The sequence below is a fragment of the Pteropus alecto genome, unplaced genomic scaffold (assembly GCF_000325575.1).
Source record: "Pteropus alecto unplaced genomic scaffold, ASM32557v1 scaffold25, whole genome shotgun sequence".
In the NCBI taxonomy this organism is placed as follows: Eukaryota; Metazoa; Chordata; class Mammalia; order Chiroptera; family Pteropodidae; genus Pteropus; species Pteropus alecto.
This window is the reverse complement of record NW_006441955.1, coordinates 6,062,206-6,074,808: the sequence shown is the minus strand read 5'-3', so window position 1 is coordinate 6,074,808 and position 12,603 is coordinate 6,062,206. Positions and strand designations below refer to the sequence as shown.

General features: G+C 36.7%; 1 protein-coding gene across 2 annotated transcripts in view; it reads left to right on the top strand.

The window, feature by feature from the left end:
* NDC1 (NDC1 transmembrane nucleoporin) overlaps positions 1-12,603 on the top strand; it is a 52,257-nt gene that overhangs the window by 22,527 nt on the left and 17,127 nt on the right. For both annotated transcript variants that reach the window (XM_025051932.1, XM_006919219.2), the window contains exons 11-16: positions 737-895; positions 3,129-3,374; positions 3,483-3,595; positions 6,171-6,221; positions 7,999-8,062; positions 9,533-9,633. In XM_025051932.1, coding sequence (XP_024907700.1) covers positions 737-895; positions 3,129-3,374; positions 3,483-3,595; positions 6,171-6,221; positions 7,999-8,062; positions 9,533-9,633 — 734 coding nt within the window. The remainder of the gene's footprint in view (positions 1-736; positions 896-3,128; positions 3,375-3,482; positions 3,596-6,170; positions 6,222-7,998; positions 8,063-9,532; positions 9,634-12,603) is intronic.

Genomic DNA, 12,603 nt, shown 5'->3' with positions numbered 1-12,603 from the left:
AATGAGGGATCTAAGTAAAGAGAGAATGATTATTTGGCACCCAGGATGGGGAAACCAGTTTCAGTGGATTCCTCTGCTATTTTCAACACATAGTGAAACATGGTTGATTTTTACATAACAGCTCTAGGAGATAAAAGTCTTAGAAAATCCAAAGATAATGAGAAGTGAGGGAATAAGAGTGTGGATCACAGCAGTTTAAAAAATCAGATATGTAAAGTCTCCAGGTATAAAGTATGATCATTACCAAATAATGTGTGACTCCTACAGATGTAATAGCAAATAGGGACTATTATACAAATTAAAATGTAAGAGCACAGTGGATCAGACACAACAGTTTAGAGGTCATTGGGGACCATGGAGTGCATCTCATTAGACATGCTAGTGTTCATTGTCTTAGTCTTCAGTCTGTTTAATACTTAGGTAATAAAGTAACCTTGGGCTTTTTATTCAAGCTATGCTCAAGTGTTTGGCTTTATTTTAGGGATTAGTTAGGGAGGCTTTTTATGGTAAAATAGCAACTTTTTGCTTGTAGACTTTTGGGAAAATTATTTCATCCAAATATTTATTGAACTTCTGCTGTGTATTAGATGGCTTGAGTATAAATCCCCATCCTGAACCGAGAAAAGTGGGCCCTGATGCAAAGTGTAATGCAGCATTTCTTTTGATTTTTCTCCCCATTTTGAGAGGAGACTGTATGATGATCTACATTTAAAACCTGGTGTTTGTACCTCCTTAGGCGGACATCCCCACAATTGGACAGCCATTTCAAAGGAGTGTTTGAATCTTTTAAATGATATGACTCAGAAACTGGTTCTCTACCAAGAAGCTGCTGCTACGAATGGGAGGGTAATGTCTTCATCATACTCAATGGAACCTAAGAAATTGAATTCTCCAGGTAACTCCTTGTACTACTAAGAGTGGGGAAAGCAATTGCATTTTACTTCTTGAGTAAGATGACAGTAGTTAATGTAAAGAAATGTATATGAATGTGAGGTATATAATTTTGGGGAAAATCCAATATATGGGCTATCGTATTGAACCAAGAAAAAGACCTGGGTATCATTGTAGATTGAAAAATATTAACTCCAGGGTGGTGGTGGTGGTAAAAAGGCTAACAAAATGTCGGTCACCAAATAGAAGACTTTAGCTTACTCTAAATACAAAGCCTGGTGAATCTTTACAGGTAATATTGGATGCTGTTCTTATTGCTATGTCTCAGAGATGAAAAGTTGCTAGACAATGTCCAGAGAAGAGCAACTAAAATAACTGAGTGATTTGGGGGTGGGAGCATCACATTCATTGTTAGAAGATTGCCTAATATAATGTTAGTACTCCTTCAGTTTGAAAGATGAAAATCGACAGCAAGAAGTACAGTGGAGGAACTTACGCTATTTCACCAAATCACTTAAGTAGAAAATGCTTATGAATGAAAGACTGATAAAGTACTTAATGTTTAGATGCCTTTAGGAGCCAGGCCTTTCATGAAAATGGGCAAAACTGGCTAGGTGAGGATGGTAGCAAGCCAGAGAGCACAGGTTTCATCTAAAGGGGGAAGCTATGGGTTAGCTTTAGTCTGTTCCCATGAGGGAATTTGGACCCAGTATCTGAACTTGTGGTCTTTTTTTTTTTCTTTCTTTCTTACTTTTTTTTTTTTTTTAAAGAGAGACGCCTGAAATCTAAAAAAACTTTTATGTGAAATCTTCCATTTTTTCAATGTCAGCAACTAATCTTGGTATTTAAAAAATCCCTATATGGGCCAAAGCAAACACTTCTGTGTTTTTGCCTTCATTATTCTGGAGTGACCACATACTAAAAACAAATATTATAATTGAAAATGATCAAAATAAGTCCACGAATGTCAGGTTTTAAAAGATTCTAGAGCGTTTCAGATGTTATCAACTTTCAGATTAGCATTTATTTATTGAACAAACAGTTACTGAATGCCTCTTACATACCAAGCAATGTGCTGGAATCAAGGGAATCAAAGATTAGGAAAATGTTCTTAGAACTAACCTTTTAGTTCTAAAAGGTTCTAAATGATGACAGTGTAGCTGCTAAAAGTAAATCTGTCAAAAAGGAGCCTGAATGGATAAGATGATGTTTGATAATAAAAGAAGGACTTTTATGATCTAAAAAGGAGTTTAGATTTTATCCCATAGGGATATAGAACCATTAGAGAATTTTGAATAGGTTAATTTTATCAAATTAGCACATTACAAAGTTCATTGTAATCTTAGGTTGGAAGGATGGATCATGGGTCTGACCAAATGAGTTTTTCATTATTTTAAATTGTCATATCCTATCACACAGACAAAATTTGCCTTTAATTTTGAGGACTTACTGCAAAACTTAAAAAAACCTCAGTCTTAATTTTTAAATTGATTATTCAAAGATTTGTAATTGCCACTAACTCTTAAAATGTCATATAATGAAGATATGGTACTTTAAATGTATAATGTCTTATGGTGGTTTTATTAAGAATATAGAATATTAGTGTGATTTATTTGTCTTTGTGCCTTGTACTGGAGTGGCAGGAAAAATGTTCCTTTGTTTTTGAACAATAGGCTCTAAGTAAATTGATAGTTATAATTTGTGAAGAAGCTATTTACAGATCAGATTTGTAGGGTCAGTTGTGTAGATATTCTGGGCAAATTAGTCTTTGGTATGATTTCTGATAACTTGAAAGAACCCTGGGGAAAATGGGATAAGGTTAGCACTCTCTGTTTGTCCATTTTCACAGTACGAACTTGGTTATGTTTAGCCAAGTAATAGTTACAGTAGGAGCATGTGATAACACTAGAAAGATTCTAATGCAATAATTAAAGTTGTTGCCATATAAAAATAAAATATAAATTGATGAGTTTATTCAGAACAACTTAGAGTTGGAGAAACTGACCTTGAAGATGAGGAAATTTGTGGAGGGGAAAGATGTTTAAAGCTCTGTGAATGGTCACTGAGTTGCAGCAGTAAAAGCTGGCTCTTGAAATATAAACCTAAATGGAAACAACCTACTGAGCCTTGGGTAAATGCATTAAACAAAAAATTGAGATGTATAAAATTTGAGAACACCCCATGCTGGCCTGTTTGGATCAGATTGTCCTTTCAGCTCTGAATCTGTTCTTTTGCAGAAGAAACTACTTTTCATACACCCAAATCTAGCCAGATGCCTCAGCCTTCAGTGCCACCTTTAGTTAAGACATCACTGTTTTCCTCAAAATTATGTACACCTGATGTTGCAAGTCCCCTTGGAACCCCATTTGGCTCTAGTGTAATGAATCGGATGGCTGGAATTTTTGATATAAACACCTGCTATGGGTCACCTCAAAGTCCTCAGCTAATAAGAAGAGGGCCAAGATTATGGACTTCGGCTTCTGGTGAGGACTGTTTATTTTCTAAAATTTGAAAGTCATAGTTGCAGAGAATCCGCTTGCCTGTTTTCACCTTGTTTTTTTTGTTGTTGTTGTTTGTTTTTTTTTTTATAGATCAGCAAATAACTGAATTTTCTAATCCTCTATCTACCACTATTAGTGCTGAGGGTAAGGCAGTGAGACAGCCCAGTGTGATTTATTCATGGATTCAGAATAAACGTGAACAGGTAGGATGGTATGGTTTTAGGATCTATATTTGCATGTAATATTGAGAGCATCAAGGATTTCACACGAGTAAGCCATCAGGAATAAATAGGTCTTTTTCTGATGCTTCATGTATTCAGTTGACCCATATGAAATTGTCAGTATTTGACTGATTTTGAGCTATGTGTGGTTTGTGTGAGGAGCATGTGAGGACACTAGTGTGGCTATAGCAAAGTGAGGGGAAAGTGGTAGGTGGGTGATGAGGTCAGAGGGGTAACAGGCACCCAGAGCTCTTTGGGCCCATTAGTGTTGTAAAGACTGACATTTCCTCTGAGCGAAATGGAAAGTCACTGTGTGGTTTTGCCCATAAGAATGGATGATATAACCTTATATTTTGAAAGTGCTGCTTTCTCTATCTGCTCTTTTCTCAGAGAGCAGGAATAGAAACAGAGACAGTAGTAAAGCTGTTGAAGTAATCTAGTGTGAGATGGTGCTATCTAAATGACCAGAGTGGTTGTGGAAACCATAAGATGCAATCACGGTCTGGATATGTTTTGAAGATAGTTGTAATAGGATTTGCTTATGGTTTGGTTGTCATGTGAAGTAGAGAGTCATTGTTGACTAAAGTTTTTGGCCTAAGGATCCAAAATAATACAGTTGTGATCAAGGACAGGGCAAATTTCCCCGAGTGTGGAGGAGACCAGGCCTTCTACTGAGAGAAGAAGACAGTCCTTGGTGGAGAGTGTAGAAAGAATTCAACACACAAGCCAAAGTTAGAGTCAAAAGGAAAGTTTATTAGAATAGAGATAACACTCCATAGACAGAGTGTAGTCTCCTCTCAGAAGCAGAGAGTGAGAGGGACTAAGAGAGATGAGGACAGTGAGAGACAGAGTACCAAGAGAGAGTTGAGAGAGAGACCCTGAGTGCTTGGGGAATTCAGTTTATATATCATTATTTCCTGTGAGTTATAGTTTAAAAGACTTTGTTAACCCATTTCCTTTGATACGGACGTACAGTGAGGAAGGGGAAGAGTATATAGGGTGAAAAGGTAAGAATATGTAGAGCAAAAGGCCTGTTGGTAGTTCCCAGCCTTTAATCCATAGGTTCTCCATGGTTTTAGCCACAGAGAATGATTTTATTTTGTGTCGGGTGCCACTTAATGTCTCTGTTGTTCCTGTTTGCCCTTCACATGTGTTAGCAATCCCAGTAGAAATCTTCCTTTGTTCTGCAAGTGTCCTCCTGGCCTGGCTGCAGGGCTGATCAACCTATTGCAGTCTCTGAAAGTAGCTTGATTTAACATTTTTAATTCTTTTGCCTCCTCCCTACATTAGTTGCAGTTTATTGAGCTGCAATTTGCTGATGATTCTGGAAGAAGGGATTTGATAGAGAAGAGGTAGGGAAATCTAGAATTTGATTTTAAAAATGTCAATTTTGAGATACTTATTAGACAACTTGAAAATACTGAATAAGAAATTAGACGTATATCTGGAGTATAGGGAAAAATTCTGGGTTAGAAATGTAAATTTGGAAGTCATCAGAGTGTAGACAGTATTTAAAATTATGAGACTCCATGAAAACTCTTGGGGAGTGTAGATACATAAGAAAAGAGATGCAAGAAATGGGGCCTTCCAATGACTAGAGATCTGGGAGCTGAGGAGGAATAGCAGAGGAGACCATCGAGGTGAGAAGAGAGTCAAGAAAAAAAAGTATTTCAAGGAGATGTGAATGTCAGATGCTCCTGCTAAGTAGCATGAGATTCAAACTGAGAACGAACTGTTACACTAGAAATGTGAAGGACATGGACCCCTTGTCAAGAGCTTTTGGATAGATAGAGTAGTGGGAATGAATTCCTGACTGGCATGGGGTCAGGAGAGATTGAGAGAGGAATTGGAGACTGCAAGAAAAGTCAGATCTTTACAGTTTTGCTATTGGAGGAGCAGGAAAATGGGTTAATAGCTTGGGGGAATTGAGAGGTCAGGAATAGTTTTAATTTTTAAGATGAAAGAAATAACTTGTTTACTGATAGAATGATCACTTAATAGAGGGGAGAACTGAAGGCATTTTACAAACTTCAGGATCCCATGTGGCTCTATAAGTACTGCTGTGTCATGAATTTACTTTCAAGTTGGTTGGGATATGTAGCTTTCAGCTTATAATTGCTTTCTCTATAAATGTCAGCTCATTAGAAAACCATTTCACAGCTTAAGATTTTTTTTTTTTGGTAGGGGAAACATGCTCTTTTTAGGTATTAAGTGGTTAAAGGGCAAGACAGCTGTGGAGACTTGAGAAAGACTATGGTCTTAGAAAATATCACCAGAACTATGTAGACTTTTTTGTATTATGACATATCTCTAATTTGGGAGTTAGATATGTGTACATGGTAATAATACAAGTTAGGTTAGATAGTCCATCTTGGTAATCCAGTTTCCAGTACAAAGGTATTTACTTGTGTGGTTTATTGTAAATGTTGTTCTTTCTCTGTAAGATGTGGAATGTTTTATTTAAGTTAGTGTCAGGAAGAACCTAGAAATGTGAAGTATTATATTTGAATAGAATTGAAAACTGTCGATGTGTTAATTCTTTTTTTTTCCAACTCAGATTAAGAATTTCTTGTCAAAACGAGTGCTGATAATGTATTTTTTCAGTAAGGTAAGAATATGTCATAATAGCATTGGAAATGGGGGGAGAGGAAATGTAGAACTAAAGTAGCAGGATTTGACTTCTAAATATTTAGCTTGATCCTAGCAAGCTAAACGGCTTTGCATAGTGCTTCACTAAACCTGCATTTTAACAATAGCTGTCCTATACTTACCTCACATCTCTCCTCAGTGACTTCCTGAAGCTTAACTCTAGTTGGCCTCCTGAGTCTCTTGGCTGCAGGCAGCTTTGTGCTGATAAGCAACCTCTTCCTGCAAAATGAGCAAATACGTGGCGATTCTTCATGGCTCATTGTCGGGCTAACATCTTTGTGGCCAATTTGGTGTTCAGATAAGAGATGACTGGTTTAGATTGCAGATGTTAAACTTGTGTTGGATAAAAACTGTAATTCAGGCCACAAACTAAATAACTTTCCAGCTTGTCTCTCAGCTGTTGCAGCTGCCACAGAAGAGTAAATCTCAATTGCAGAAGCTAAAGATTCATTTCTGTTTTCACTGGCTTCAGCTGTTGTGTGTTAACTAATCCTTTGATGAGTAAAACCCTTTGCCCGTATGTAGGAGAAAGAATTTTAGTTTTTAGTTTTTTAAATCTAGATTCTCTCTTTCTGCAGATATTGCAGTATTAGCTAATATTGCACTCGGTTGTGCCTTCAAGTGAAAGTTTGCATTGGCATACATTATTCATTTTTATTCTTCGGGAGTCATACTGTGATGGGGGAGAGATCTGAGTAACTCCGAGAGAATATAGATGCACATAACAAAGGATCATTTCAAATTCTTGAAACTTTTTTTCCACTACGGTGGCAGAGAAGATCCACCCAGCTGTAGCAATTACCTTTACCAAAAATAATCTACCTTAGGCTGTCCAATAGAGCTTTGGGGAAACTGAGACACTTGAGGAAGGTATCTTCCACCAAGAGAAAGAGGGATTGTCTGAAGTTTTACTTCAGTGATTTGTTTCAGAAGAATGGAGAGAACTCACCCTTGTGTATCCTATGCTCTTTTCACCTAAGCGTCCCTCATTTAATTCTAACAGCATTTCTGTGGGGGTTTTTTTGTCCTCATTTTACAGGTAAGGAAACCTGAGGCTCAGAGGGTTCAAGTAGCTAGCCTAAGGGTAAATAGCCAGTAAGTGGCAGAGCAGATGCCGAATAAGAGCTTTTTCCTTGGAAGTAAACAGCTACTTTCGATTCTAATTTTGCAAGTGGATCTGTTGTATAACAAGGAGTTGTAGACACTGCTATTTGATGTTGAGAAGTGTAATATGCTGTTGTGCTTATTAATAAGTTTCATTAGGTGCATTACCAAAGCCAGCATTAATTTAAATGGGTCCGTTGTTGCTTCACACTATTCAGCCATGTTGCATTAAAGAAAGTTGGGTAGTTTTTCTTTGACATGAGGTTGAGGGCAAACAATTTAAGAGCGATAATATGTTTTTAGGCAGTTTTTTGTTTGTTTGTTTAAAAAAAGCTTTCATAACCATTCTCTTAAGTGATCTCTATACTAATCCTCTAAGGTAGGTTGAATGTGTGTAACTTATTTAAAATGAGGAACTGAGGCACATAGAGATTTATAGACTTGACAAGGGTCACGTAAATTGGTGGCAGAATGCTTTATTGCAATTAGATCATATTGTATAAGAATTTTGGGTTTTAATTCTTGAGGCAGCTGTGAATTTTTTATTGTTACAGTCTACATAGCTGATTAGATGAAATAATAAGAGTTTTTGCCCAGGGGAACTTCCTTAAATATTTCTGTTGTATTTGTAGCACCCAGAGGCCTCTATTCAGGCTGTGTTTTCAGATGCCCAAATGCATATTTGGGCATTAGAAGGTAAGTAATTTCAGTGAACTGCAACTATGTTTTTAATTATCAATTAAATACTGAAGAATAATCCAAGAAAGGTCTGTTCTGTACTTTGACCCTGATGCAGGACAGAGCAAATTCCCCTGAATGGAGCAGGGAGCTCAAGCCCTGCACTGAGACATTGGGGGTGGGGAGAGGGAGTTCCTGAGTGAGCATAGGAAAGAATTCAAGCACAAGCCAGAGTTAGAATCAGAAAGAGAGTTTATTAGAGAAGGGGTAATGCTCCATAAACAGAGCGTGGTCTCCTCCCAGAGACAGAGAGAGAGCTGAGAGGGACAGAGACTGAGAGAAAAGACAATGAGAAGGACATAGAAAAAGACCAAGATAGAAAAATCAAAGGAAAAAAGCCCTGGGTGTTCAGGGAATTCAGTTTATATATCATTCTTAGTTTCTGCGAATTACAGTTTAAAGACTTTACCTATTTTTCTTTAATGCAATGGATCTGCCGTATGAAAGATAAGAGTATCTAGTGTGAAAGAAATGGGCATGTGGCGAGAAAGCCTGCTGGCAATTCCCAGCAATTCCCAGCTGTTCTTCCATAGAGTCCTCATGGTTTCAGCCCTAGGGAGTTACTTTGTGCAGGATGCGACTTAAAGACTCTGTTTTCCCCTTTTCCTTTCAGGGTATGGATAGATGGTTTGTTGGTAACCCCAGCAGGCATCCTGGATTCTGCAGGTTTCCCTAGGTCTGGCAGCAACACAGTGCAGACTCTGGATATAGCTTGATTTAACATTTAGATCTTTTGCCTTCTCCCTACGTTAATCTCTATTTGGACTTTTCAGATACATTATTATATCTTTGTTTTATATAGGTCATTTTTCGTAGGTATTTAGGTGTACTTTAATTTGGGCAGAAATTTTCCTTGTATACAAGTAGAGAAACTGAGCCTGGGATTCTTGCATATCTTTCTCTACTTCAAAAAAATTGTACTTATAGTTTGTAACTGTTGACTTATGTCGACATAACTTATTTAACACATTTAATATATTTTAACATATTTAACAGGTTAAATAAGAAAACTTAGTTGTTAAAAAACTTATATATTTCTTATATATTCTGCCTTCTCAAAACTTAAATGATAACTTCTTCAGAGAGGCCTTTCCTGACACCTAATGAAAAGTATCCTCATAACCTTCACTGTATTCCCTTACCATGCTTTGTTTTCCTTCCTAGCACTTACCACTACCAAATACAATATTATTTAAAAAATTTTTTTGCTACTAGAATATAAAGCAGACTGTCATCTTATTCTTGACTCCTGCAGTCGAGCACCTTTCCAGTGCCTCTTCGAGTCTTATGCCCTTTTTCTATTGTTACCCTCTTTTATTTAGAAGTTCTTTATTATTCAGAATATTAATCCTTTCTCATATAGATGTATTGCAAGTAGATTTGCCTAATTTGATTCACTTTTAACTTTTTTCTTCTTTTCCCCTTGAGGTCTGTCTCACTTAGTAGCAGCATCATTTACAGAAGATAGATTTGGAGTTGTCCAGACAACACTACCAGCTATTCTTAATACTTTGTTGACGCTGCAAGAGGTAGGCAATATGTGGGTTGGGTGGAGGTAGAGGTCCTTTTCCTCCTCCCACCCCAGCCCCAGTTTTTCATTTTTTTTTTTAATATGTTGTATTTATTGAGTAACAAAGTATATGTTGGAAGTTAATGTAATGGTACTATTCTCACCTTCAGGAAATTATAATCTAGGACAGACTAGGAAGAGAAATTTTTAATTCATTTATAAGTAATAATTTTGCAGTAATAGTAAAAGGCTATAGGCTATACCTCTGATATTAATTATATTATTTAAGGTGTTCCAACTCTTTTCAATGATATAAGTTTGGATCCTTACATAATTTGTAGCTACCAAAAGTGACCTGTAGTTGTATTAGCCATGCAGATGATAAGTTACTTATTGGCCAGAGGCTCAAAATGATAAGAGCTGATGGGTGTGTAGTTTTAACTAACAGGCCTTTTTAGTCCTATGTTAAAAGCAGAAAAATAAAACGTGTAGGCTGCCTTTCCTAATTTAATGTTGGGTAATATGTTTTACACCACCTTGTAATATTAGTTGTATGTCAGATGAGAGGTATAAACACTGGGTGCTAGAGACACATAGAGTTAAGGGCTGGTTGGTATACACAGTAGGTTTTCTGGAGGAGGTGATATCGAACTGGGCTTGAAGTATAACATTTGATGCCTGTTTTGGTCTTGGGAACCACTTTAAGATATGACGAGAAAACATGTTTCACTTTCTTCATCTCAGTTCATTTTATCTCTTAGAAAGTCTTACCCATCAAAACCAGTGATTTTTTTTTTTTTTTGCTTTGAATCTCGTGTTACTTGAGACATGTATATGCATATGGGTAGTTTCATTATTTGCGCTCTTATCCCAATTACCTTTTTCTAAAGAAATAATTTTCCTAGTATTTCCCTGCTACTTCTAATATTTGGCTTGTCTAATCACCCGATAGGGCAACCATGATTTGGACATATTTTCATTACTCATATAGCATAGTTTGTTTTCATCACTCTGGCTATACAGTTTAAAATAAAATAACAATAACGGTACGCTGCTTTATAGTCTACAGAGCAATTTCATATCTTTTTTTTTTTTATTCTCATAACTATCCTGTGAAATAATTAAGATGGAGGTATTTTAGCCCTGTTTTACAAATGAGGGAGGCTTGGTAGTACAGCAACTTTCTCACATACAAGTCTTGTAGGTGGCAGAGCTGAGACTTGAACCTGAGCTGATTGTAGGGTATTAACAGTGTAGTAGACCCCAGAGAAAGCTGTAGGTCACATCCCTTATTTTTCGTCTTGTGCTTTTTATTTTCATGTGGGGTTCTCTTCAGAGAGAATAATAGTTCTTTCCTTGGAACAATGGTTTTCAAACTTTTTGAACCATGACTGCAGTACATTTACCTTAGACTGTGTGTAACAGGAACAAAAGATTCTTAGAACAGTATTTAACTTTTACTATGTGCATGGATTCTAATGTTTTCCATTTTATTTCATTTAGAAAAATGCTGGTTGAAAAATGAATTGATTTCATAAGGATCACACTGCCCTAGAAATACTCTGTATCCCAATTAATTTCTTTTCACCTCCCTGCCATCAGAATTCCTAATTCTTTGTAGTTGGTTATGGATAGGTATGACAAGGAAAGTCTGTTTATTTGATTATAGTTATTTATATCTTTGGTTAGGAAGGTAAAAATTACAGATTTGTCAAAATGTCAGGCCCTGTTTACTTTGAAACAGAGGCTTTGGAAAGGAGTATATTTTTGAGGAGCAGAGCAGAAGGAGGCAGAGGCATATTTTTGAGAGCTGGAAGAGGTAAAAGGAACAAAGAACAGGACCAGTGACTTCGTTCTTAGCTTCAGAGTATAAAAACCCCTCCTTGTGTGAGGTTTGTGGTGTCTCTTCTCCCCTCGGCCACATCACAGTCAGTCTTTTCGTCATACTTAGCAGTTATCCGATTTTGAAAACTACAGTCTTTCCTTTTCTACCCTATATCCTGAGATTGAGTGTAATGAGTAATCCAGTGTCCATATGGATGAATATTTTTCCTACACCTTGGTGGCACAGTTCTTGACTTCCTCTTCTACTTGTATATATACCCTTCAGTCTCATCCTACAGATATTTCCTGGGCCTTATTACTCCCTGAATTCTCCACTTCCAAAGCTTAAAAATCTGGGATTCTATTTGCTAAGCCAGAATCCTTAAACGTTTTTGTGCCAAAGATCTCCGGCAGTCTAATGAGCCCATGGACTTTTTCCTCAGAATAATGTTCTTAAATGCATAAAGTAAAGTACTTAAGATTAGAGAGGAAATCAATTATTGCGATATAATTAATGAAAGTATTAAATTTGCGATATAGTAATTTATGCCTTTTAGTTAATGCATTAAATAACAGGACCTATCAGTGAGTCTAATAACTGTCTTCATTTTGAAGTAGTGATAAGATGAATGTTATTTCAAGATAACTGTAATAGTAATGTGATATCAAGATATTGTTCAGTTCTGTTGGTGACTGTCACAGGAACTGCTAATGCTATTGTGATTTATTGCTTACATTTATCATTGAAAAAAATGCAAAATTTTAATTAGAGTTTATTAGTGAAGATAAATACGTACTTTTTATCCTAAAGTTTATGCCTCCTGAATTTTACCCATGTATCTGTGGGCCCATGTAAGAGCCCTTCCTCCACGCAAAGCCCTCTCATGCCCTTGCTTCTGTACACTGTGTCCTTATCAATATTTTCACTTTCTTTGTTTTTCAGCTCCCTCTTGGCTACATACATATCTTTCCTATCCAGTTTAGATTTTGTTGTCTGTCACTTCAACCATTTTATTTCTAATTCCTTCAATTCCTTGTCTCCACGTGTTTCAGTTTTACCAGTGTGGCAAAACTCCAAGGGATCAATCAGTCCTGTATCCAACCACTCATCCATTCTCTTTTGCCCCTCCCTCGTGCTTTGGCCTTACTTCAGGCTTGGCATTCC